At 44.9% G+C, this 25102-nt stretch overlaps 1 protein-coding gene across 3 annotated transcripts in view; it reads left to right on the forward strand.

Annotated features, from left to right (window-relative positions):
- The first annotated feature begins 373 nt into the window (after window positions 1-373).
- ZCCHC14 (zinc finger CCHC-type containing 14) overlaps window positions 374-25102 on the forward strand; it is a 307427-nt gene continuing 282698 nt past the window's right edge. Inside the window, exons 1-2 of one of the 3 annotated variants that reach the window (XM_029608037.1) lie at window positions 374-492; window positions 980-2419. In XM_029608037.1, coding sequence (XP_029463897.1) covers window positions 1802-2419 — 618 coding nt within the window. In that variant the 5' untranslated portion in view covers window positions 374-492; window positions 980-1801. Of the gene's footprint in view, window positions 493-520; window positions 2420-25102 lie in introns of those variants that run through there. The other 2 variants (XM_029608036.1, XM_029608038.1) reach the window with 2 other exon arrangements.

Below are 25102 nucleotides of genomic sequence, written 5' to 3' on the forward strand. Positions count from 1 at the left end.
TGATTTGTTGACCTTTATTTCTGAATCCCGTTAGGAAACAAATGAGTGGCAGCAAAGCCAACCAATAAGGAGCCGCTGGTCCGGGCCCGACCAACCGGGATCTCGGCCTGCTCACTTCCCAGCGCGCGCTCAGCCGCTAGAGGCAGCTGAAGGAGGAGACGGGGGGGGGGCGGGGCGGAGTTCTGAGCGACAGTTGAGTTAGGCTGAGGCGCGAGGTTTTTTTTTTTTTTTTTTTTTAATTTTGTATGTGTGTGTGTGTGGGTGTGTGTAATCTCGTGCTCCGCCTACCCGGTTGTGGAGACGAGAATCGTAGACGTAAAAAAAAAAAAAAGAAAAAACCCCCCCGAAGTCGGTAAAAAAAAAAAAAAAAAAAAATCAATCAAGCGATTGGTTCAGCGCGGAAAAAACGAGCAGAGCGGGAAGAAAGGACACTCGCTCGAGGAAAAGCAAACAAGCAAATGCGGCCTCGCGCGTTATCCTGAGGAGAAATCTGTTTGTATCTCTGGCTTGTTTTCGTTTCCCGCCCCCGCCTCAGGCTCCGAGCTGCGCGAGGTGCGGCGGTCAGTCCTTACCGCCGGCGGCGGCGGCAGCAGCCACCCCAGCACTATCCCTGGGCGATTGTTTTCTTTTGTCCGTTGTCATTTTCTCGGCAGCTCCTGTGGTGGGCAGAACATTTTTTTTTAAATGTTTCATATATATATATAAATAAATAAATAAAATTAAGGCCGGAGGTTTTACGCTTCCTTCGGGCATCCTTCTCCATCCGGGCTAGAGAGCTGCCGGGCGGAGGAGAGACGGGAAGCGGACGAAGTGAAGTTTCTGGGGGGGCGGAGTGGGGAGGAGGTTCCGCGTTGCCTTTTTTTTCGGAGCCCCGGCTTGGGGAGGAAAGGTGGAAGCCGGCCTGCAGCGGGGAGGCAGGCACCTCCAGCTGGAAGGCAAGACCCCTACCTCCTTTATTTTCTTTCTTTCTTTTTTTAAGGTAACCTGCAAGAACAGATATTGTCGAGAAAATACAAAGGCACAACCTTAACCTGGAGAACGGGCACTTCTGGGATACAGAAGAGAAAACCTGCCACCTTTGGAAGACGATACCTGTTTTGGGGATGTAAATGGAAACCAATAGCCTCTGGAAGAGGAAATGCTATACGTAAAGGAACAACGTTAGCCTTTGGAAAGGGATATTTCTCAGGTGGAGAATAACTCGGTTACTTGCAAGGAATATTTCTGACACAATTTTTTTTCCCCTGAGATGTCAACGATTTTGAAAAAGTGAGATATTTTATGATCTAAATATTTTTAAAAGAACGTTATTTGGTAAGACGTTAATGTGGAAACTTTTTTAGATCAGACTTTTGGAGGATACAATTTTTTTGAATATGGAATAAATCAGTGAAAAAGATAATAGGAAGGAGAGGAAAGCTGTTTCTGGAGCAGACTGGGAAGCAAGGAAAGGGAACACTTCAACACTGCCTGGTGCCTGGGAAATACTGATGGCTGAAGAATAAGAGATGTGAGCAAGATGGGGCTGGGATCCTGGACTCCCTGATACCAACAAATAAGCTAGGATTGCATCACTCCTCCGGAGAAGGATGCTGCTGCAGACCAGGTGCTAATAGCCCTAAACTCCAATTATGTTTTGAACAAACAGCAGCACATACATTATTTTATCAAACTAACTTTTAACTGCTACTTGGAATTTATTTTTATTGGGTTTCCTCTCTAGCGATACTGTTTCGGTTTGGTGTGGTGCCTGTGCCAGGCTGTGCCCCTGCCGCCAGGCCCTCTCCAGGAAGTGGGCAGCATGGTTGAGAAGCAACGCTGCCCCTTGCAGAGGGATGGTGTGTACCGCTGGTTCTCCCAGCTCAGTTCCTCGCAAAGGGTGGACTTTCTGTGTGGCCTGCTAGATCTGTGCATCCCACTAGAACTACGCTTCCTGGGCTCCTGCCTGGAGGACCTCGCCCGGAAGGACTATCACTCTCTGAGGGACTCTGAAATTAAAGCCAATAACCCTGCCGACCTAGGTAGCTTGACCAATCTGACAGATGAGGTAGTCCGCAGTAAACTGCTTGTGTCCTTGGCCCTGCTGAGCTCCGATAACCGTGAAGCGGCTGGGGTCCTGTGCCGGACCCTGACTCACATTGACTCCATCATCAATAACTATGGACTGCAGCTTAATGATGGCAGGACAGGGGATGAGTTCTTGCTTCTTTTCACCATGGCTTCTAACCATCCTGCCTTCAGTTTCCACCAGAAGCAAGTGTTGAGGAAGGAGTTAACTCAGATTCAGAGTATCATAGATACCACAAATCCTCCTAACTCAAGTGGTCCAAGTCCTGCTGCCCCTTCATGTACTAATACATTCACAGCTACTACTACCACGGTCACCACCAGCAGCAAGGCTGCTGCCAGTTGTCACAAGGTGGGTAAGGTACAAATCACACCATCAAATGTGGTCTTAAATCAAAGGTAACCGAGGCCAGTCTTGGAGTGTCATGTACAGGTTAGGTTTTTCAAGGATGTCCACAATGAATATTCATGAATCAGTTTGCACACATTGCCTCCATTGTGTGCAAATCTATCTTGTGCATATTTATTGTGGATATCCGGAAAACCTGGCCTGTTTGTGGCTGTCAAGAACTGGAGTTGGCCACCCCAGCTTTATGTGATTGACGGTAATAATTAAGCAAGTTAACAGAATTTGCATTGTATATCATCTGTAACAGGGAAATGATTTGAAATCAAGAGAAGCAGCAGCCAAGACACTTATTTTTTTGGGCTTGGTAGAGAGGGACCATATTTATTTTATCTAGTTAAAATCAGTAGCAGTTTATGAAGTCAATGAGCAAATGGCATTTCATTAATTATTGTCTTTCTGACTTGGTATTGTTGACTGACTGAATAAGTTCTCTTGCAAGATGGAAAGAGGTTAGTGTGACACAAGTCTTATTTGGAATGTATTTTGACTATTTTGTACTCAAAACTAAGGGCTGACATTGGATGTAGAAAACATTTGGAGCATAATATAGAGGCCAGCTGCTGATGAATGTAAAACTTGAAACATTTTATTGCATTTCTCTTAAAGATAAATGCTTAAAACCAAATGAAATGCATAATTTAAATAAAACTTTGGGCATGATCCTGCACCAGTGCTAGTGAAATTAATAAGATGCTTGTTGCAACTGTGCTTTTCAAAAGTGATTTCAGCAATAAGCATAATGTTCAAGAAAAGATTTAGAATCCAGAGTCTATCAGAATGGATCAGTATATCTGTCCTCTCCTAACCAGTTTTTAGTAATAGACCTTCAGTTTGTATGAATGTTTTACTTTTTAATGTATTCTTCTCCGAAAACAGATGGGGAACTCCAGCATTTTTCCCTAACAGCTAGAATATTTATGAAACTGATGTCCTGACCAGACAGAGCACAGCATATGAGATTCATCTATTATTGCCCATTTAAAATACTTATAAATGTGTTTTTTAATTAGTAAATCAGCTATTTGCTGAATATCATAAAAGATAATTGTTGTACAGTTCTCATTTTTTGCTAGATGTAGCAAAAGACATTTTAAAGTTTTTAGATGCTGTTATGCTATTTAAGTTTTGGTGCTGCTTTAAATGTAAATGCTAGTTTCCAGTGTAAATACTATACATCCTTTTTTACAGCAGTATTAAATGTTACAGGAACCCACATGAAATGTATTATGCCACTGCAAGTACACCTAGAGGTATCAAGGGTAGAGTTATCTCATCAACTGCTTGGCAAAATAGAAGAGCCTTCCTTTTCTGTAATTGATTTGTGTTGTAGATTTAGAGTTTTTTTAGGCTGCAATATTTTTTTTTATTATACCAGCATACGATTTCTCCACAGAAGATGTACATGAGCTTCAGGACCATATGAGTCCTTTCCTTAAGGTCTTGGCACCTTAGTCTTGAATTCTGGTATATCACTGCAATAATCTGTAAAGAATCCATTTTCCTCCAAGATCTCTTCAGCTACGTGACATTTGTATTACAAAATGTTCTGTAATTTGCTGTTTATTAACTTTTTCAATGATAACAAGATACATTGAATTGAAAATGTATAGCATAATAAAGAAATTCTTACACTCAGACTCAATAAGTAACATATATTATATTACACTAACAATAATCCCTCAATATAGGTGAGAGATCCTACTCCAGGAGACGACTCTTTTTAAATATAAGAAATATTATCATTGGTAAAGCGCTATATTGAGGGACATTTATTACTAACAGAACGATTACTCATACTAAGAGGTTACTATTCAATCACCAGCCTTAATTTCAGATTCTACTATATCTGCAGCTCTGTCATCTAGGAATTGTCTTAACTGAGAAGGCAAAAAAAACATATATATAAGATCTCTATATTTTACAATACATTTACAAGGAAATTTAATAAAGAGTTGTGCCCCCAGTTTCAATACTCTAGGCTTTAACTCTAAGAATTCTTTTCCCTTATATTGCGTTTCCTTGGCTAAGTCCGGAAAAATCTGTACTCTTAAGGCCCATAAATGGTTCCCGTTGACTCCGGAAATAAGCTTTTAAAACCCAGTCTCTGTCCGAGTCCAGAAGAAACGTTAATATCAAAGTAGCTGATTGTAGTTCTTCCTCGATTGATGTTTCTAGTATCTCAGTCCGGTTTAAATTTATTGGTGACAACTGTTGCATATCTGTGTTTCCTATTGGTACTTTTTTCTTCACAGGCAGATAGTATATTTTTGAAAGCGGAGGTAGAATTTCTTGTGTTATCTTCAAATTTTCCATAGCATATTTCTTCCACATTTCAGAAGGTGATATCGTCAATTTTTTAGGAAAATTTATTAACCTGAGGTTTCTGCCTCTTTGCTGGTTTTCTAGATTTTCTAATTTTCTTAAAAGGTAGCTATTATCTTTCATCGTATCTTGGTGTTGCTTTTTCATTTGTCCCATATCTATCTGACTTTATAACATTTATTTCCTTTTTAGTTTCAGCATGCTTTTCTTTCATTTTCTTAAACTGATTATTCATTTGGGCCATTTTATTTGTAACAGAATTTAATTGCACTGTTACATTTTTGTTGACCGTCTCTATGGCTAACTTCTCCAGAACGGGATCTTCTTCAGTATCTTGCCATTCTAAAATTTCCTCCAGTGATTGAAGCTCTCCTTGCAGAATATCTCCCTTCCAATTCGGCAGCTCCCGGGGACTCCGCTCCAGTGGGGTTCCCTCCGAGTATCGTGAAGGCCCCTCCCTGGCTCCATCCGGGGACTTCTGCGGGAAGACGAGGGTAGCTGTCCTACTTAGTGCCGGGTTGTCGGGTGCCGTCCTTTCAGCCGGGGATAGTGATGTTAATGAGTCAAAGAGGCTATCGGTTGTTCTTGCGTCTCCACGAACAGCCTCCTGCGACTCTTCCCACGGCTCCTCTGTCCCTCTACGAACATGGGCGTCCATCGGCCCTCTTAACGGACCGGCGTTGAAGCTTCTAAATTCAGTCTCTCGTGGGCCCTTCTCTTTCGTCCCGAATGTGGCATATCAGGTAAAATTACCAGCGGTAACGAGAGAGTCGGCTTGCGTCCTGCCTCTAGCGCGCCATCTTGGATCTCTCCCTCCTCTTCAAAACAAAAAATGTTCTGTAATAAAAATGGGTCTACCCTTTTTTAGGATCTTGGTGCAAATTGTCTTATGTCCTCCTGGTAAGAGGAGTTTTCTTAATTTGATGCCAGCTTCTTAGGCCATTTGGGGGATACTAAGAGGATTTTCTTTGTATTTTGGAAAGTATGATAGGAGCACATGTTGACTTGGCAGCATGATTTAGTGCAATGCTAATGATGTGGCCTATAAGTGGTCTGCTTTGGCAGTGTCCCAGTGTTAATGCAGTACAGCATCTGTGATAAAATTATCATACTCGGTAACATTGGTTATAGTTGTATTACAAAATGTATAAATATTTTTTGAAATATTAAGTGTAACAAACAAGATAACATCTTATTTCAAATATGCCAGTTGTTTGTGTATATTGTACATGCCCATTGCTTTCTTAAATATAAGCATAATATTGTGGTCTGTCTTCAAAATGTACATGACTTATTATGTGATAGAAACCTAAAGTGTAAGTGGGAAAGCATATAATGTAGCAATTTTCAAAAGTCCATTTGCATGCTTAAACTACATTCCTGTACGTACCCGGATCAGTCCAGACAGTGGGTTGAGCCTCCTTTCCAGCAGGTGGAGACAGACTAAAACTTGAAGGATGCCCTATATCAGGACAGAGCCTATCCTCTACCCCTCCCGTATTCGTCTGTCTCCAGCAGGTGCAGCATCTCCCCTTCGGTTCTCTGCTGTAGGCTAGTCAGCCTCTTCTTCTTTCTTTTTCGGCTCAAGCAAGTAGTTCTTTGATTCCCGCTTGTTTTAGAAACAAAGAAAAAAAAATCTATGAAGGAAATTTAGCCTTCTTTTAGTGTTTTTACTGTTTTTGTGTGGGAGACGTCTGTCTCCCAGCTCTTGCCCGGCTCAGGGGGGCTTTGCCCCTTTTGCAGGAGGGGGTTCCCTGCATAGTCTTGAGTCCGTGGACGCTTCCAGGTGTGGGGACCGACGCTCTCTGGAGAGGGTTTTTAACCCGCTGCTGCGCTCAGTAAAAAAAAAAAAAAGTTTAAAAGTTTCAAACTTTTGATAAGTTGCAGGTACTCACCTACCTCTAACTTATTTGCAGCAGTTGGCCAGCTTTTTTATTTTTTTCTGGTCAGAGTAGGGCTAGAACCGGCAGCTAGAGAAGCAGAAGGCAGCAGGTTTCCCGCCTGCTCTCTCCTGCTGTGCAGGCTGTCAATCAAGCTTTTTTTTTTTCAGCTTTTTTTTTTCTTCAGCCGCGGCTTAGCTATGTTCCGGCTGGCAGCCTGCCTTTCTTGTGGGCTGCCCTCTTCGCGTTTTTCGCGGCAGGGCCTCTGCACTGCTTGCCTGCCGAGTGGGGTAGGTCCCTCCTCGGCAGGACAAGCAAATTTAGCTCGGGGCTCCACTCCTCCCGGCATGGCTAGGCCTTTCCCGGGTCGGCAGAGCCCGGGAACGGCCGCCATCTTGGATTTTTCATCTGGGCCGTTTTCAGTGCTCCCTGGGGTTGGGGGGCCAGATTATTTTGCTTTAACCCCCGATTTGGCCCCGTGGGTGCCCAGGAGGGGGGTCCTGACCTTCCCTCGCCCCCCCTTCCCCTCCCCCCGCCAAATCCAGGGTCCCTTTTTCAGCGGATTTCGTCCTCCTCATGCACAAATCTTATCTAGCTAGCCTGCATGAGCTGGACGAAAGCCCCCCCCCCCCCCCCCCGCCAAAAATCTTTCGCTCAGCGCCGTTGACCACTGGACCGGCCGCGGAGCCCCAGGGACCGGTGCGGGTGGTCCCGGGAGTGCCCCCTTCCCCCCCCCCGGTGTCTCCCGTGTCCTCGGACCCCGCTGCTTCCTCGGATTCGGCGGATACCCCCCCTAGAGGGGGATGACCCTAGAGCCCTCCGTCTTTTTCGTAAGGAGGAATTAGAGCCCCTCCTTCCTTTTGTTTTGCAGGAGCTGGGTCTGGAGAGTCCCTTTGTGGATAATCTCATGGCCTCGCTCCCTAAGGATATGAACCTGGTTCTGGGAGGGCTCCTGCCTCGGCCTTTCCCTTCCACCCCATGCTTAAGCTCCTTATCCTGCGGGAATGGGAGGCTCCTGAGGGTGCGCTTCGGGTGGGGCATGTGATGGATAAGCTCTATCCTCTCCCGGAGGAGGGCTTGGAGCTGTTGCGATATCCATCGGTGGATCCTTATGTTTCTGCAGTGGCAAAGCACACCACGATTCCGGTGGAAGGTTCCACGGCCTTGAAGGATTCACAAGATCGTAAGCTGGAGGGTCACCTGAAGTGCATCTTCGACGTTCTGGCCCTTGGGGTCCAGGCGCCTTGCTGTAGCAGTCTCATGATGCGAGCGGGCCTCCAGTGGGTCGCCAGGTGAGGCAGAACAAGCTGAACGTCTGGAGGCAGTCACCACTTACGTATCGGACGCCCTCTACGATCTGGTCCGTGTCCAGGCGAAGGTGATGGTTTCGGCAGTGGCAGCCCGGAGGCTCCTTTGGCTACGCCACTGGTCGGCTGATCAGTCCTCGAAGACCTGGCTGGGCACGCTGCCCTTCAAAGGTAAGATGCTCTTTGGCGAGGATCTTGAGAAGCTTATGGACTCCTTGGCTGACAACAAGGTCCATAAGCTCTCAGAGGACCGCCCTAAGTCTTTCCGATCCTTCGCGGCCTCTCGCTTCAGGGGCCAGCGTCGCTTCGCTTCTCGGGGGCGGGGCGGTTCTGCGAGGGGGGTCTTCTCGTGCGCAGTCCTGGTCGCAGTCCTTTCGTGGCAGACGGCCCTTTCGCGAGGGCCAGCCCGTGCGTGCCGCTGCTAAACCTGCCACGCAATGAAGTTCAGCCGACCCATTCCTCGGTTCCTTACCTCGGCGGACGCCTCTCCCCTCTTCTTCGAGGAATGGGTCAAGATCACATCGGATCAGTCGGTCCTCAACATTATCAGAGACGGGTACGCTTTCGACCTCATCAGGGAACTTCCAGATCTCTTTCTTTTCTCGCCTTGCGGCCGGGCCAAGAAGGACGCGGTGGTCCAGACTCTCTCCAAGCTTCTGGATCTGGGAGCAGTGGTCCCAGTCCCGGAAAGGGAAATTGGCGCCGGCCAGTATTCTATTTACTTCACCATGCCCAAAAAGGACGGGTCCTTCCGCCCAATATTGGATCTCAAGAGGGTCAATCGGTCTCTCAAGATACCCCACTTCTGCATGGAAACCCTGCGGGCGGTCATTGCGGCGGTCCGCCCCGGAGAGTTCCTTGCTTCCCTCGATCTCGCAGAAGCTTATTTTCATATTCCCATTCACTGCAACTATCAGAAGTATCTCCGATTCCACATTCTCAACCAGGACTTCCAGTTTCGAGCTCTCCCCTTCGGCCTCGCGACCACTCTTCGCAACTTCACGAAGGTCATGGTAATAGTAGCGGCGGCCTTGCGTCGGGAGGGGATTCTCGTCCATCCCTATCTGGACGATTGGCTCATCAGGGCCAAGTCGGAGGCCTCTTGCCGGCGGCTGGTGGATCGTGTCTTGGAGCTCCTTGCCTCTCTCGGGTGGATAGTAAACCTTTCCAAGAGCAAGCTTCAGCCCTCCCAGGAGTTGGAATTTCTGGGAGCCCACTTCGACACCCGAGTAGGCAAGGTTTTCTTACCTCGGGCGCGAGCCCTCAGGCTGATCGACCAGGTCCAGTCTTTGATTGCCCTACCTTCCCCGACAGCCTGGGATTATCTCCAAGTCCTGGGATCCATGGCTTCTACCATCGACCTTGTCCCCTGGGCTTTTGCTCATATGCGTCCGTTACAGAAAGCTTTGCTGTCCCGTTGGCAGCCAGTGTCGGAGCAGTTCCACGTAGTCCTTCCGTTCTTGGATTCTACTGCTGACGAATTACAGTGGTGGCTGTCTCTTCCTTATCTTCTGCAAGGGATGCCTCTTCAAGCTCCACAGTGGATGATAGTGACCACGGACGCCAGCCTGTTGGGCTGGGGTGCGGTCTGCCTTTCTCAGTCCACCCAGGGAACCTGGTCGCAGACTCAGTCGCGCTGGCACATCAATCGACTGGAAACTTTGGCGGTCCGCCTGGCTCTTCAGGAGTTCCTTCCTCTGATCCGCGGCAAGGCGGTACGAGTCCTGTCCGACAACTCCACCACAGTCACCTACATCAATCGCCAAGGGGGCACTCGCAGTCCCCTGGTAGCCTTAGAAGCCAGCCGTCTCCTCGCTTGGGCGGAGCATCACCTACAGTGCCTTGCGGCTTCTCACATCGCCGGAAAAGACAATGTTCAAGCCGACTTCCTCAGCCGGCAGTCGCTCGATCCGGGAGAGTGGGAGCTCTCGGATGCGGCCATGGCTCTGATAGTGGACAGGTGGGGTCCTCCTCACCTCGACCTCATGGCGACTCTGCGCAATGCCAAGGCCAATCAGTTCTTCAGCCGCTGGAGGGAGCACGGCGCAGAGGGCGTGGAGGCTCTGGCTCTACCTTGGCCAGCGGACGTCCTTCTGTACGTGTTTCCCCCGTGGCCACTGGTGAGGAAAGTTCTCGGGAGAATCGAGCTCCACCGGGGTCCGGTGATTCTCGTCGCTCCCGAGTGGCTGCGAAGGCCGTGGTTCGTGGATCTCATCAATCTAGCGGTGGATGGGCCCCTGCGCCTCGGTCATCTTCCTCGTCTCCTCCGGCAGGGGCCTGTATATTTTGACCAGGCCGATCGCTTCTGTCTTGCGGCCTGGCTTTTGAACGGCGTCGCCTGAGGCGCAAAGGTTATAGGGAGGAGGTCATCTCCACCCTGCTGCGAGCCCGGAAGCAGTCGACTTCTCTGGCCTATGTGTGCATCTAGAAAGTTTTTGAGTCCGCGTGTACGGAGGCGGGTGTCCCTGCGCGCTCCACCTTGATTTCTTTGATTCTTTCTTTTCTTCAGAAGGGTCTTTCTAAGGGCCTCTCCTTCAGTTCTCTACGCGTTCAAGTCTCTGCGCTCAGCTCTCTCCTGGGTCGGGTGGACGGTCATGCCTTAGCAGCTCACCCTGACATGATTCGTTTCCTGAGGGGCGTTAGACACATCTGCCCCCCCCCCCCCCCCTCGGGCCACGTGTCCGTCTTGGAGTCTCAGCCTAGTCCTTCGTGCTCTCTGTGCGACTCCCTTCGAGCCTCTTCGCCACGCTACGCTCAAGGATCTTACTCTAAAGACTGTCCTTCTGGTCTCTCTTTCCTCTGCTCGCCGCATTTCCGAGCTTCAGGTGCTGTCCTGTCGGGAGCCCTTCTTACGTTTCTCGGATTCTGGGGTTTCTCTCAGGACGGTTCCTTCCTTCTTGCCTAAGGTTGTCTCCGCTTTTCATGTCAACCAGTCGGTCGAACTCCCAGCGTTCTCTCCGGAGGAGATTGCGGGTACGGTGGGTGGCGACCTTCGTCGGCTAGATGTAAAACGAGTCTTGCTTCGCTATCTCCAGGTCACCAATGACTTCCGGGTATCGGACCATCTCTTCGTCCTTTGGAGTGGTCCCAACCGTGGTAAACAGGCTTCTAAGACCACGATTGCGCGGTGGTTGAAGGAAGCCATTTCCTCGGCGTATCTTTGTCAAGGTCGTCCGCTTCCTGAGGGTCTGAAGGCCCATTCTCTGCGTTTTCAGGCTACTTCTTGGGCGGAGAGTCAATCTGTCTCCCCGCAGGAGATTTGCAGGGCCGCCACTTGGACGTCTCTGCACACTTTTGCTCGGCACTACCGTCTGGATGTACACGCTCTGGTGTTCGGTTCCTTTGGGCGGCAAGTGCTTCGAGCGGGACTGTCTCGGTCCCACCCAGTTTAGGGAAGCTTTGGTACAGCCCACTGTCTGGACTGATCCGGGTACGTACAGAAAAGGAAAATTAGTTCTTACCTGTTAATTTTCGTTCCTGTAGTACCACGGATCAGTCCAGACGCCCTTCCCTGTCTGTCTTCTGTCCTCTCGAAGCTTGTTTTCTTGCAGGTCTGCAGATTTTCATATATTTCTTTGTGCAAGATTACTGAGCAATTACACCGGAAGCCTTGGTCGTTTTCTTATACCAAGTTGATGCAAGGGCGTATAGGTATACCATGCTTTTCTACATTATTCTATATTTGCTCCATTGAGCTTTACAGTTACTTGCTTGATCCTATTCTTGGGTTTGTTTTATGCTTTGACATACGTTATACTGAAGGGGTAGAGGATAGGCTCTGTCCTGATATAGGGCATCTTTCAAGTTTTAGTCTGTCTCCACCTGCTGGAAAGGAGGCTCAACCCACTGTCTGGACTGATCTGTGGTACTACAGGAACGAAAATTAACAGGTAAGAACTAATTTTCCTTTTAAACATATAAAACCTGTTGACAATTCAATAGTATATATCGTAGCAGTTTTCAAAAGAACTTGGGTGAATTTTGAAAACATTACATGCATAAAACTTAGCATATATGCATATAAATAGCATCTATTTGTATATTCTGCATTTTATAAAAGTAAAAATTAAGCAAGTATTTTCACTTTGGTGCATATGTGAACGCATGTTTAGAACACTTTCCACTATTTTTCCTGGCACTGAAGTCAGGCTAACTGGTCTGTAGTTTCCCGGATCTCCCCTGGAGCCCTTTTTAAATATTGGGGTTACATTAGCTATCCTCCAGTCTTCAGGTACAATGGATGATTTTAATGATAGGTTAGAAATTTTAACTAATAGATCTGAAATTTCAGTTTTGAATTCCTTCAGAATCCTGGGGTGTAAACCGTCCGGTCCAGGTGATTGGCAAACTGAAGAGTAGTAAATCAGGCCTACCATATCTTCTAGGTTCACCGTGATTTGGTTCAGTCCATGTAAACCTCCGGAACGAGCATCTCCTCAACGTCCTCTTTAGTAAACAATGAAGCAAAGAAATCGTTTAATATTTCTGCGATGGCCTTATCTTCTCTAAGTGCCCCTTTAACCCTTTGATCATCTATCCAACTGACTCCCTCGCAGGCTTTCTGCTTCGGATATATTTTAAAAAGTTTTTACTGTGAGTTTTTGCCTCTATGGCCAACTTCTTTTCAAATTCTCTCTTAGCCTGTCTTTTCTATGTCTTAAATTTAACTTGCTGGCATTTATGCTTTATCCTATTTTCTTCTGTTGGATCTTTCCAATTTTTGAATGAAGATCTTTTGGCTAAAATAGCCTCTTTCACCTCACCTTTTAGCCATGCCGGTAATCGTTTTGCCTTCTTTCCACCTTTCTTACTGTGAGGAATACATCGGGACTGTACTTCTAAGATGGTATTTTTTAACAATGTCCATGCCATTTGCATACTTTATACCTTTTGTAGCTCCTCCTTTCATTTTTTTTCTATTTTTCTCATTTTATCAAAGTTTCCCTTTTTGAAAGTTTAGCGCTAGAGCCATGGATTTACTTACTGTCCTCCTTCCAGTCATTAATTCAAATTTGATCATACTATGATCACTATTGCCAAGCGGTCCACCACTGTTTATCTCTCTCACCAAATCCTGTGCTCCGCTAAGAATTAGATTTAAAATTGCTCCCTCTCTCGTCTGTTCCTTAACCAATTGCTCCATAAAACTGTCATTTATTCCATCCAGGAACTTTATCTCTCTAGCATGTTTTGATGTTACATTTACCCAGTCAGTATTGGGGTAATTGAAATTGGGGTGTGGCTAAAAAGTACCCGTATGTGACAGCCGATTATAACCTTGTTTTTATTGTGAGTTAACAAATTACATTTTTTTTTATATATGGTCACCTTTTTAATATGCCCACCTTATAGATACACAGCGTTTTTGGCATTTTAATTTTCACTCCGGTTCTATATATATTAATATTTTATCTTAAGTTCCACTATCGTTTGTTTTTTTTTTTTTTTTTTTTTTAGCATTATTTCATCAGCCTTCCTTGTTGTAATCGAGAGCACACAGTCAAGGCTGTCACATAGGTACTTTTTAGACACACCCCCATTACTGATTGACAGCCTTTTTGGTGCGATTTTTAGTGTTCTTAAAAGCCTCACCGTCAGTAATACTCATGATTGCGTTTAGAAAGGAGACCTATATGCCGCTTGAATGCACCAAAAGTAAGTTTCTAAATATTGATCTTTATAGTTGGTTTTAGTGATTTAGAGCCGCGTTTGATTCTTAAGCGGAAGATTCATACACCTATTATTAAAAGATCTTGCAGCGATTTTTAATGTTTAGCAGTTCGTAACATTATTTACATCAGAAGCCATCAAATTTTATTTTTGCACTGGTATTTAGACTTGTAGCAGCGTTAAATTTAAAAAGCAAGGAAAAGATTACCTTGGGAACAATTTGTTTGCTTACGGGTTCCTGTAATGCCGCTCCATTGTATGATTGATTTTTTTTATCGTAGTCATTCTTAAGTGAGCTTAGCCGGTTGGTCAGTTTTTACACTGATAATTTAAGAGAGCATATTGTTAATATTTGATTTGTTTTTAATATTAAAGGAATAGTTAAGTTTCACCCATTATTGCAGTTATACTCCCGATTTAAAATAAAGTTTTTAGAAGCATTTATGACCTTAAGTTCACATTTGCAGTCATTCTCTTTCACAGATGTTTTGACAGCCTTTAGGTGAGCATAGCCACTTGTGTAGTGCTTTTGCATAGAGCTCATTTTTAATTTTCCAATTGTTGTAAATAAAGCTATACTCATTGATTTTTTTGATTAGACGCTTTTTCCTTTAGTTTGATATTAAGTAGTCATTTTTTTCCCTTGCACATTTTACAGACTTTCTGAAATTTTCTATGGTATGAGATCACAATCATACATTCTCAAGTGATATTTCCACACAGGTAAAATCATACATTTTTTGTACACACGTATACCTTTTTGGTCTGATTGTTGTGCTCCGAGCAGCTTCTCATTTATATGTTCCATTCTATATGTTCCATTTTATATGTTAATAATTCTCTGACTATACCAACACACATCCGAGTTTTTATAAATTCAGACGCTAACTCAACTTAACCAATAGTAGTATCGCATCATGACCATTATACTAGGCATTGTCGTGAAAGCTTGCGCTAGTAGGACTCAGCCTTATATTTAATCATCGGTCATTTAAATGGGAACCATTTATATATGCATATGATTTTTAAATTTAATTCTGAATGTCCTGTATTAAGTTATATTTGGTATTTGTGTTTTGCAGCCCCTGAGGCAGCCCTATTGGGGGCGAAACTCAGTCTGAGTTGGGCCTCATATTGGATGAACGAGTCTCCTTAATAAAGATTCTAAACGGACATTACTTGGCATCTAATCCACTTTGTGGCCCTCACGGCTTTCTTAGATCGCCTACCCTCTTGTTTTAACAGGTCCTCTTCTCTGTAAATGGAGTGGTATTTATTTATTTAAAATCATGTTATCCACCTATAGCAGAACCATTGTGCTATGTGAGGTATAACACTGAAAATAGCATAATACAAAAATAATCATTTTTAAAATCTTATCAGTCTTTTACCATCTAGCGTTATTCTCAAAGTTTTCTATACGTCTTGCTAGAAGAGCTCTATCTTTTACCACCGCAGCGTGAAATTCCAAATTCTTCTCTGTCTCTTCAAGCACCTTAATCCTCTCCTCTGATTTTTTGATAGACTTTTGTAACAGCAAAATATCTTGTTGGCTTTTCCCACTATTGGTGTCCATTTTTTTCTCAAGTCTCTTGATATTTGTGGACATTTCAGCCATTAGGTCCCACATTAACTCTAAGGTGACCACGGCAGGTCGAGTTACAATGTCCAAGGACTCACTACCAGCAGCCTGGTCTAATCCTCCGGTTGCGACGTCGCTCAGGGCCAGCTCGCCTTCCCCTTCCTCTGGCATCTGTCTCGACATCTCTGTGGCTTGATCTCCCACCCCTGCTGCTCGGGTCAGGGACGCTGACCCGGAAGGAGTAACCTCCTCTGTAGCGTTTCCCGGGCATTGTTCCCCCGTCCTCTGCGCCAGTAGTGGTCTACGATTTGGACTCAGTGAAGCCTCCTCAGCAAAATTGGGCTGTCCTCCCAAAATGCCCGATCGATCTGGATCCTTGGTTCCCAGGTTTAGTGCAGGTGAGGACATAAATCGCGTGATTTCCTGCTGTATTGGTGATTGTAGGGGTAGAGAGGGAAAAACTCTCACCTTCCCCCTTACGCTTTGGCGGCATTATCTTAGAAAAGGAAATTCAAGTCCAGGACAAGCAAGGAAAACCAGCGACTGCAGCCTCCGTCTATGCTGCCATCTTGCCGTCTCTCTCCCCCATCTATATCTTTTTTATCTACCTGTGAGTCTTCAGCGACTGCAGCCTCCGTCTATGCTGCCATCTTGCCGTCTCTCTCCCCCATCTATATCTTTTTTTATCTACCTGTGAGTCTTCACCTACTCCTCCTTGTGGGGTCAATTTTTTAAAGCAGGGCGTACCCATCCATGTGTTGTGGTTCCCGGTGCATGCACATGGAAGTGCTGATTTTATAATGTGTGATGGCCACGTGTACATATACGCCAGATTTTAAAATCCACGTGCATGTGTGTGTGCAGCGCATACGAGGGGGGTTGAATGTTAGCTAAATAAGTGCGGTGATGCAATTGCACCTCCCCAAATTCTCTCCCAGTCCGCTCCAATTAAGGAGTGGACTGGGAGGGAACTTTCCTACCCCCCTACCTAGATTCCTCCCTCTTCCCCTAAACCTAACCTAACTTTCCCAAAAAGTTTTTATTTTACTACTTACTGCTCCTCTGGAGCAGCAGTAATCTTTGCATGCTGGCTGGCTGCCAGTTCGTGCTTCCCCAGGCCAGGAAATAGAGGAAGGAACTCACGTAAGGAAGTTCCAGCAGAGATACTCGAAGATCGGGTCAGGATAAGTCCAAGGCAGAAGACCCTCTGAGGAGCGGATAGCAAAGATGCGGAAGGGTCCCCGAGGAGCGGGTACCTAGAGCAGCCGAATGCCACGAAGAGAATCTGGAACAGAAGATCCAAGGTAGAGCGGATTTAACAACGAGGGAACTCCTTGCTAACTTGTCTTAGCAATGGGCCAATCAGTTAAAGTACACTAGCGGGCTGACGTCATTGGGAGGGGACGCCCCCAAGGTTCCCGCCATGACGTATACATAAGTTGGCCCAGCGTGCGCCTAGGTGATGCCGGAAGTAAAATGGCGGTTGGCAGTGCCTACGCCGTCCCGGGGACGCCGGGGAGGTTGGCTTTGGTTGGCGAAGGCCGCCATTCTCCCAATGATTCACAGTGCAGGGAAAAAAGAGGTGAGAATGAGAGGTCCCAGCTGTCTACGACCGGGTGCAACATACACAGTTGCCACTCTCGCACCCCAGGCACCCATTCTACCACTCACACACACACACACACACAGCTGCCACTCGCGCACCCAGGCACCCATTCTACCACACAGACACACACGCGCACCCAGGCACTCATTCTAACACACACACACACACACACACACATACCTGCCACTCGCGCACCCAGGCACCTATTCTACCATGCGCACACACACACACACACACACACACACACACACACACACACACAAGCTCACGTGGAACCTCTTCTCATTATTTGGCCCAATAACCTTGGCCTCCGCTCTTCAGCTGCCGCCGGCCTCTTCCGCTCTTCAGCCCTGCCGGCCTGGCTTGCGGCGGTGGCATGCAGGGTCTCTCCGCACTTCAGCTGCTGCCAGCCTGGCCTCCGGCGGTGGCACTCCCCGCACAAGTGGGGCAGTGGGACACCGGAAGCTGCAACACACTGGTGTGTAGTGATACACTGGTTCAGAATCGCTGGTTTTAGACCATGAGGTGCCCAGGCAGTGTCCCCGTCCTTCGCCTTTATGAAAGCTTTTAGCATATACATAATTTTTAACATATAACATTTGGATAGCCAGAATAATAAAAATAAACAGTATCAAAGAGCCAAGATTCTGGAACCAAAACTAGCAAAAATTTAAGACCTGTCAAAAATATAAAAATACGCAAAAGTGTATTAGAATACTAGAGAGAGTGCATGAATTCAGCAAGATTTATGTAATAGGAAAAAATCCCTAAATGTCATTTGAGAGAGATGACACATCCACTGTATGAAGCCTTGATAAGTGCATCATGATGGAAAGACTCACAGGCCCTGCTTTCTTTTGAAAAGAAAAACTTATCTGCATCGAGGCACAATTTTATAGGAGCGCAATATCTCCCAAAAACATTCAGCTCAATGCGTTGAAAACTGAAACGGGGCCATCAAGTGAGATTTACTGGTGAAACAAAAAATAACCATTAAACCACGTTGCAGCTCTGGTTTAATGGTATTTCGCACCAACAGGGTGAATTGCAGCCTTGTCATTGTGCAGAAGGGACTCTCAAACACCCATAGTAGATCTTTCTTAAACAATTTTTGCAATACAAATAGAAGTAATTAAATGAGACTCAAGTTTGCTTTCACGGAATCATCTCCCAACATAACTAATCCGTTACGTAGCCATCCTGTATGTTTGTCGTTTCTCATTGAGCCATTGAAACGTCCTCTATATTGTGTGGCACAGTCAGTTGGGTCATGAAATTTTCAGCCTCCTGATTCGATGAAAGGAATATTAGTTTCCCTTGATGAACACGGGTTTTGCCGGGAAAAGCAGAGCAGCTTTCATGCCTTTGCCTATCATTTCTGTGCAATAAGGCACCATTATCTTTCACTGAAATGCTACATAGAGGGATTAATCATTGAAGATTAGCAGCTTTTCCTGTCATAATTGAGCATTTTCAGCTTGTGGTAAGCTTGAATAATGCATACTTTGAGTGACCAATTCAAAATCTTCGCTGTAGCTAGTCTAGGCCAGTCTCCATTATTGCGAGGTGCCCCAACTATGTGTATTCTCTCACACCTAATTGGGTCGACCATTGGTTATAGACTGATTTGGTCTGGAAGCCAGGTCTCAATAAAATCGGAAAGGTCACCGTCTTTCAGCAATTCCGGAAGGCCGACAATCTTTGTTACTGCAGCGACCACAGTTCTCTTGATCTTCGATACAATTTAGCAGCGAGGCATTAGATTTTTGCAGCACTTTTTTTTTTATAGTTTGTGACATTTTCACTGTCTCAACTTCCAGAGCGGAGATTCTCTGCTCCGCTGCATCTGAACACTGTGTGTGGTGTTCTATTCCTTCTTTGATTTCTTCTAGTGCCAATTGAAGTTTATTCAAACTGCCCTCCAGTGCAGCAGAGACACTTTTTGATATAGATCGTATCATCTCCGAAGAGAGTACCATGACCACTTTGTCGGGGTTTCCTGGGTCTGCCATTTTATGCTCTCCTATTTTCAGCTTATCCCAAGTCACATGTGGTGTCTTACTGGCCATTCCTGTGTTGCATAGTAAATTATAACCAAAACAGTGACAGTATGGTTTAAAAAGTCTGATTTGCAGCAAAAGTTGTCTCCCATTCACATTTGGCTAGAAAAAAGATGATGAAAGGGTTACCCCACTGGAGCCACTTCTCCTAACGCCAGGTTAGGGGAAGCTTATCACCAGAAATAATATTAGTTGTTCTTAATGCCTTCTACTTTCAGGCTATAAGGCAACAAATGGTGAACATTTTGGAAAGGCTATAGCCAATGTAACTGTTCTGAGAGAGGAAATTTTATACTTAGCACGATATCACATGAAAATAAAACACCCAACATTGAATATGTCCTACGTCAACTGTAGAAAGTGCTATCTTCTGGTCTGGGTAGTATGTGCTTCTTCTGGGAACATGAATTTTGAAACCTAGAAAAGGACTTCTTTCATCAGGAAAAAAGAATCTAAAAACTACATTGTGGTCTGGCTCCAGTAAAGAAGAGACTAATAAAGTGACTGGTTGATTTGAAATCCTCCTGAGTTGGTGCGATTATCCGTCAGCCTTGAAGTCCATTTTCAATTTAACATGTGACTCCCCAGATATCATCAAAGAACTTTTTTTATACGAATGATAAACAATTTAGTTAATATGCAGAAGGGACATGATCAAATTTGACTTAATAACTGGAGGGAGGACACTAAAGAAATCTACTGCAACTGCATTTAACTTTCAAAAAGGTGACTGATAAAATAAGGAAAATGGTTAGGAAAAACTGAAAGTAGCTGCTTGTTTACATCAGGCATGGACCATGTTTAAAAGTACCATTTTGGAAGCCTAGACCAGATGTATTCCACCCATTAGAAAAGGTGGAAGGAAGGCTAAATGATACCAGCATGTGTTATAAAGTGAGGTGGGAGAGGCTATCATTCAAAGATTGGAAAGGGATCTGAATAAAGGAAATGTGAAACAGCATAAGCAATGGCAATTTAGATTGATAAGGAAGGCAAAGAGAATTTATAAAGAAGCTTGCACTAGGGGGATAGATGGATTTGGTTTAATAGTTATGATTGCTGGTAAGAGTTTTATAAACATGTGGTATGTAGCAGAGTATATGTGCCATGTGTGTTAGGTTTACGATATACACTTTTACCTACATTAAATATGTGCCTACATGTAAACTGTTGCGATGGTATATAACTTAGCGACGGTATAGAAAAGATTTTAAATAAAATAAATAAATAAATAGTTGTGCATTGTTGCAAATAAATAAATTTCAGCTAAAAAGAAGCTTGCAAAAACTTGTAATAAAACGTTTTTAAGTACATTTGAAATAAAAAGCCTGCGAGGGAGTCAATTGGCTCATTAGATGATCAAGGGGTAAAAGGCACACTTAAGGATGACAAAGCATAGCAGAGAGACTAAATGAATTCTTTGCTTCGGTCTTCATTGAGAAAGAAGTAAGGCAGGAGGATCCCAAGTGCCAGAAGTGATATTTAATGGTGATGATTCAGAGGAACTGAAACAAATTTCAGTGAATCTGGAAGATATGATAGGGCAAATTGAATAGCAAATCACCTGGACCAGATGGTTTATTTCCCAGAGTGCTGAAAGAACTAAAAAATGAAATTGTGGAACTGCTTTTGATTGTAAACTATCGTTAAAATTGTCTGATTCCTGAAGACTGGAGGGTTGCCATTATATTGCCAGTTTTTAAAAGGGATCTGGGTTGATCCTGGAAATTACAGACCAGTGAGTCTGACATCTGTTCTAGGCAAAATGGTAAAAACTATTATTAAAGAACAAAATTGCTAAACATAGATAGGCATAGTTTAATGGGACAAAGCCAACTGGATTTAGCCAAGGCAAGTGTTGCCTCACCAATCTTCTACAACTTTTTGAGGGTATAAATAAACATGGATAAAGGTGAACCACTTGCTATAGTGTGTCTGGATTTCCAGGAAGCATTTAACAAAGTCTTTCATGAGACTTCTTAGGAAATTAAAAAGTCATGGGATTGGGACAGTGTCCTATTGTGGATTGGGAACTGGTTAAAATACATAAAACAGTGTGTAGGTCTAAATGGTAAATTTTCTTAATGGAGAGTTGTGAATAGTGGTGTGCCCAAGGGATCTGTTCTGGGACCACTGCTTTTTAACATATTTAGAAATGACCTGAAAATGAGAACAATGAGTGAAGTGATCAAATTCGCAGATGACAGAAAATTATTCAAAGTTCTTAAATCACAAGTTGATTGTGAAAAATTGCAAGAGGACCTTGCAAAAGTGGAAGACTGAGCATGCAAATGAAACTTAATGTGGATAAGTGCAAAGTGATGTACTTAGGGAAGAGTAATCTAAATTATAGCTACACAATGCAAGGTTCTACATTAGGAGTCACCATTCAGGAAAAGGATCTAGGCATCATTGTTGATAGCATGCTGAAATCTTCTGCTCAGTGTTCAGCAGCAGCCAAGAAAGCAAATAGAATGCTAGGAATTATTAGAAAAGGAACGGAGAATAAAACAGAGAATAGCATAATACCTCTGTATCACTCTATGGTTCACCCTTATTTTGAGTATTGTGTGCACTTCTGGTCACTACATCTCAAAAAAGATAGAATTAGAAAAGGTACAGAGAAGGATGACCAAAATAATAAAGGGGATGGAACAGTTCCCTTATGAGGAAAGGCTAAAGAGGTTAGGACCTTTCAGCTTGGGAGAAAAGACAGAGAGGAGATTTGGTAGAAGTCTATAAAATAAATGGAATAGAATGAGTAAATTTTAAATTGGTTGATTACTTTTTCAAAAAGTACAATGACTAGGAGACACACAATGGAGTTGCTAAGTAGTATATTTAATAAGAGAAAATATTTCTGTACTCCATGCATAATTAAGCTCTGGAATTCATTGCTAGAGGATGTGGCGAAAGCTGTTAGTGTAGCTGCTTTTAAAAAATGATTGGACAAACTCCTAGAGAAAAATTCCATAAACCATTATTAAGGTGGAGTTGTAGAGTCCACTGCTGGAATCTGTCTACCCCTTGGAATCTTGCCACATATTTGTGACCTGGATTGGCCACTGTTGAAAACAGGATACTGGGCTTGATTGACCTTTGGTCTGACCCAGTATGTTTATGTTCTTATGACTCCTTAAGTATTTGAAGGACCTCATAAAGGTATTTTAGAAAGGCTTGCAGGTGAATACTTGTCGTCATTTGGAAATTTATAGTTCAAATGTTTTTCTTTTGGCCCCATTCTCCAAGTAGTCCGTTCTATACCTAAGAGAGGCTGTGCTGTATTTGCTCATAAATGAAGATTTTATTTTCCAAAGCCCCCAAGATTTTAGAATATCCAATAGATTTCTCTTTCTGAACTTTCAATAGAGAATCAAAAGAAGAGATGTTGCTAGTTTTATCAATTTTAGTAGAAATCATGAATTCCATTCTTAACTCCACCTTACACAATGATTCCAAAGTATTTGGCTTAGGAAAATTTGGTTTTAGGTAAATCTAGCGTCTACTGTTCCTGTGATGAACCAGCAAACTCCTAGGAGGTAGATACATCTCCCTTGCTAGCTTATATGATGGCCGCACCATGTCTCCAGGTTTTAAAACAAACATACTATCCATACTACCTTTGCTGATAGGGATTTAAACCAAGCATATTATCCATTGGCAACGATGCCAGCAATGATGCAGTCCCATGGAAACTGATCTGAAGATAGCATTTCTTCAGGCATTGTTTTAGAGTGTTGAATTGGGTTAGGAGACTGCTCACCAGCAGAAGAGTCATCAGACCATTCCTGTTTCACTGCAGCATACTTGGATCCCAGTGCTAAGGTTCCAGCAACAGTAGCAACCCAATTGTCAATTCCTCTGCACTCAGGCAAGCCAATCCACACCAGTGGGTTATGTGCACTTACCAGTAGATGGAGACTGAGAAAACCGACTCGCTGACATACAGACCTGCCCCAACATCAGCCTTGCCACTATTCTCTGTCTCTCTAGTGGGGATTATGAGTGTTAAAATAAATAAATAAAATAAAATAAAAAATAATAAAAAAAAAAATTTGAACAAAGAGGTTGAGCTCCTGAGGTGACACCCGACTGGTCCCTTAGTTGAGAGATTTAAGTCTCTATGCCTGGCTATGCTTAGACTTAAGAAGGATGAGGGAGTGCTCGGTGGTGAAGGCTTGTGCCCTATCCCCCCATAGCCAGTGACCTGATCGTACTCTCAGCTAGGGAAGAGCTGAGCTCAGGTAAAAAAGAGAAAAGACGGAAGTATTAGGCCCCTCCTATTTTTCCTTACCAGGTCATGTCTTTCTCTTGGTGTTTACTTCTCTCCCCCTCAACTCTAGGGTGTTAATGGAGTGTGGGGGTGGCATAGGTCGGCAGGTAGAACAGCTTTTGCTAGGCCCCGCATTGCAGGCTGTTTAGTTGGCTGCATGGTAGGCTACGGCAGGTGTGCTTTTCCTGTGTGCTCAGGCACGTGTGCACATACACACAATACAGCGGCACCTTAACATAGGCGCACATATGCATGTGCGTGTATGTGTGCAAGCCCGTGGCCTAGATTTAGGGGTCTAATTGTGTGGGTATGCCTAGGGGACCATGTGGAAAGAGTGACCTTTTTGGTGAAGGATAATGGTGCTGGGACGTAAAAGTCTAAGTGCCTTCCTATTTGCACAGCTCTCCATATAAGGGCAATTCAGCCGTCGCTCTAACTTCACCTGTGCCAGTGCTGTCTGGAGGCTCAAGGCGATTTGCCTCCTATTGATTTTGCCACTGTTGGGGCATCCTCTCCACCAATGGAGGAGTCTGTGGATATCCCTCCCCCTTGTTCCCAGAGGAAGGGATATCCCCAGGGGAGGGATCTGAGACTGCCATGTTCGGTCCTATGGGCCCTGGTATGGATTCATTCTCTTCCTGGGTAGAGTTTTTCCAGGGGTTACAGGCCTATCTGAAAGGACGAGGCCAAGCAGCCCATTAAGAAGGGGGCTCGTAATAGGGCGTCCCACTTGGCATCCAAGTCGGGCATGTGCCAAAGAGAGGCTGTCCCTGGAGAAGTAGAAGAGGATGAGGATCATGGCCCATCAGATGATTCCTGTAGCGATTCGGATTTCGCAGCTGTGGAAGAGGGGGAAATTCTGCCTGATTTAGAACTACTTAGGACTCTATTCTACTTCTTTCACAAAGATGATTTTCCAGGTTTATTGACTTAGACTCTGAAAACACTCGGAGGAGATAGGGGGTGATGCTATGGGATCTTGCTTGCCTTGTGCAACGAATCCTGTTTCTTTCCCTCCTGGAACCAGTTCAAGAGATAATTGACCTTGAGTGACTTACTTGGCGCGAACCTCAGGGCATCCCCCCCCCCCGTGATGACGTTACGCTGCCCGGATATTTAAAGCCTACAATGTTTGCTAGCCTTTGAGTTAGCAAGGGGGATTCTTATGGATGGGATTTGCTCTCCTTCCTAGCTACTCTGCCTCCAATTCCATTGGACTCTTAACGCTAACAGGGTACCTGCTTCTCGGGGGCCTCACTTGCTTTTCAGGTCGCTATCAGGAAACCGGTACTCGTTCCTCGAGGGAACCATGTTCCCTGACTCGCTGCCTGCTCCTACCTTCTCTTCTGCCTGGAAGGATTCGCTATCTTCAACTCCAATGAGTACTACCATCTTCACCTCAGAGCTGTTCCCTGGAACCAGGTATTTTCTCCTCGAGGGCCTGCCTCCGTTCCAGCCCTGGTGCCGCCATCTACGTGGAACCGCTGTGTGAGTACATCACCTTCAAGCCTCTCAGCTCTCAGGGATCAGGTACTCGCTCCTCGAGGGCCTGCTCTCCCTATCCTGGGGTTCTCCATACTGGGGCTTGTGCTTATTCCACTGTAATCATTATTCTCAGTTCTTTCCACTACAGCACTGCTACCGGAGGAGTCGCTGTTCCAGCGCCTAAGGGATACTAGCCCAGCCGGGCTACTTCTACTGCTCACCACTGCCACCTCTGGTGGCTTCATCAGATTGTCTAATAAAAGATCAATCTCTGTGTTTGTGTGTCCTAAGCTGAGCCTGACCTGTGGCCCCTCATGGGACTTCCCCCCATGGGCATGGTCAGCTGCCACAGTGTTCAAGAGTCCATCCAAACCTCAGAACAGTATCTTCAGGAGATATCAGCCTCTCACATTGCCAGGAAGAACAGACAGGTCTTGGACC

The sequence above is a fragment of the Rhinatrema bivittatum genome, chromosome 7, assembly GCF_901001135.1.
Source record: "Rhinatrema bivittatum chromosome 7, aRhiBiv1.1, whole genome shotgun sequence".
NCBI classification, from domain to species: domain Eukaryota; kingdom Metazoa; phylum Chordata; class Amphibia; order Gymnophiona; family Rhinatrematidae; genus Rhinatrema; species Rhinatrema bivittatum.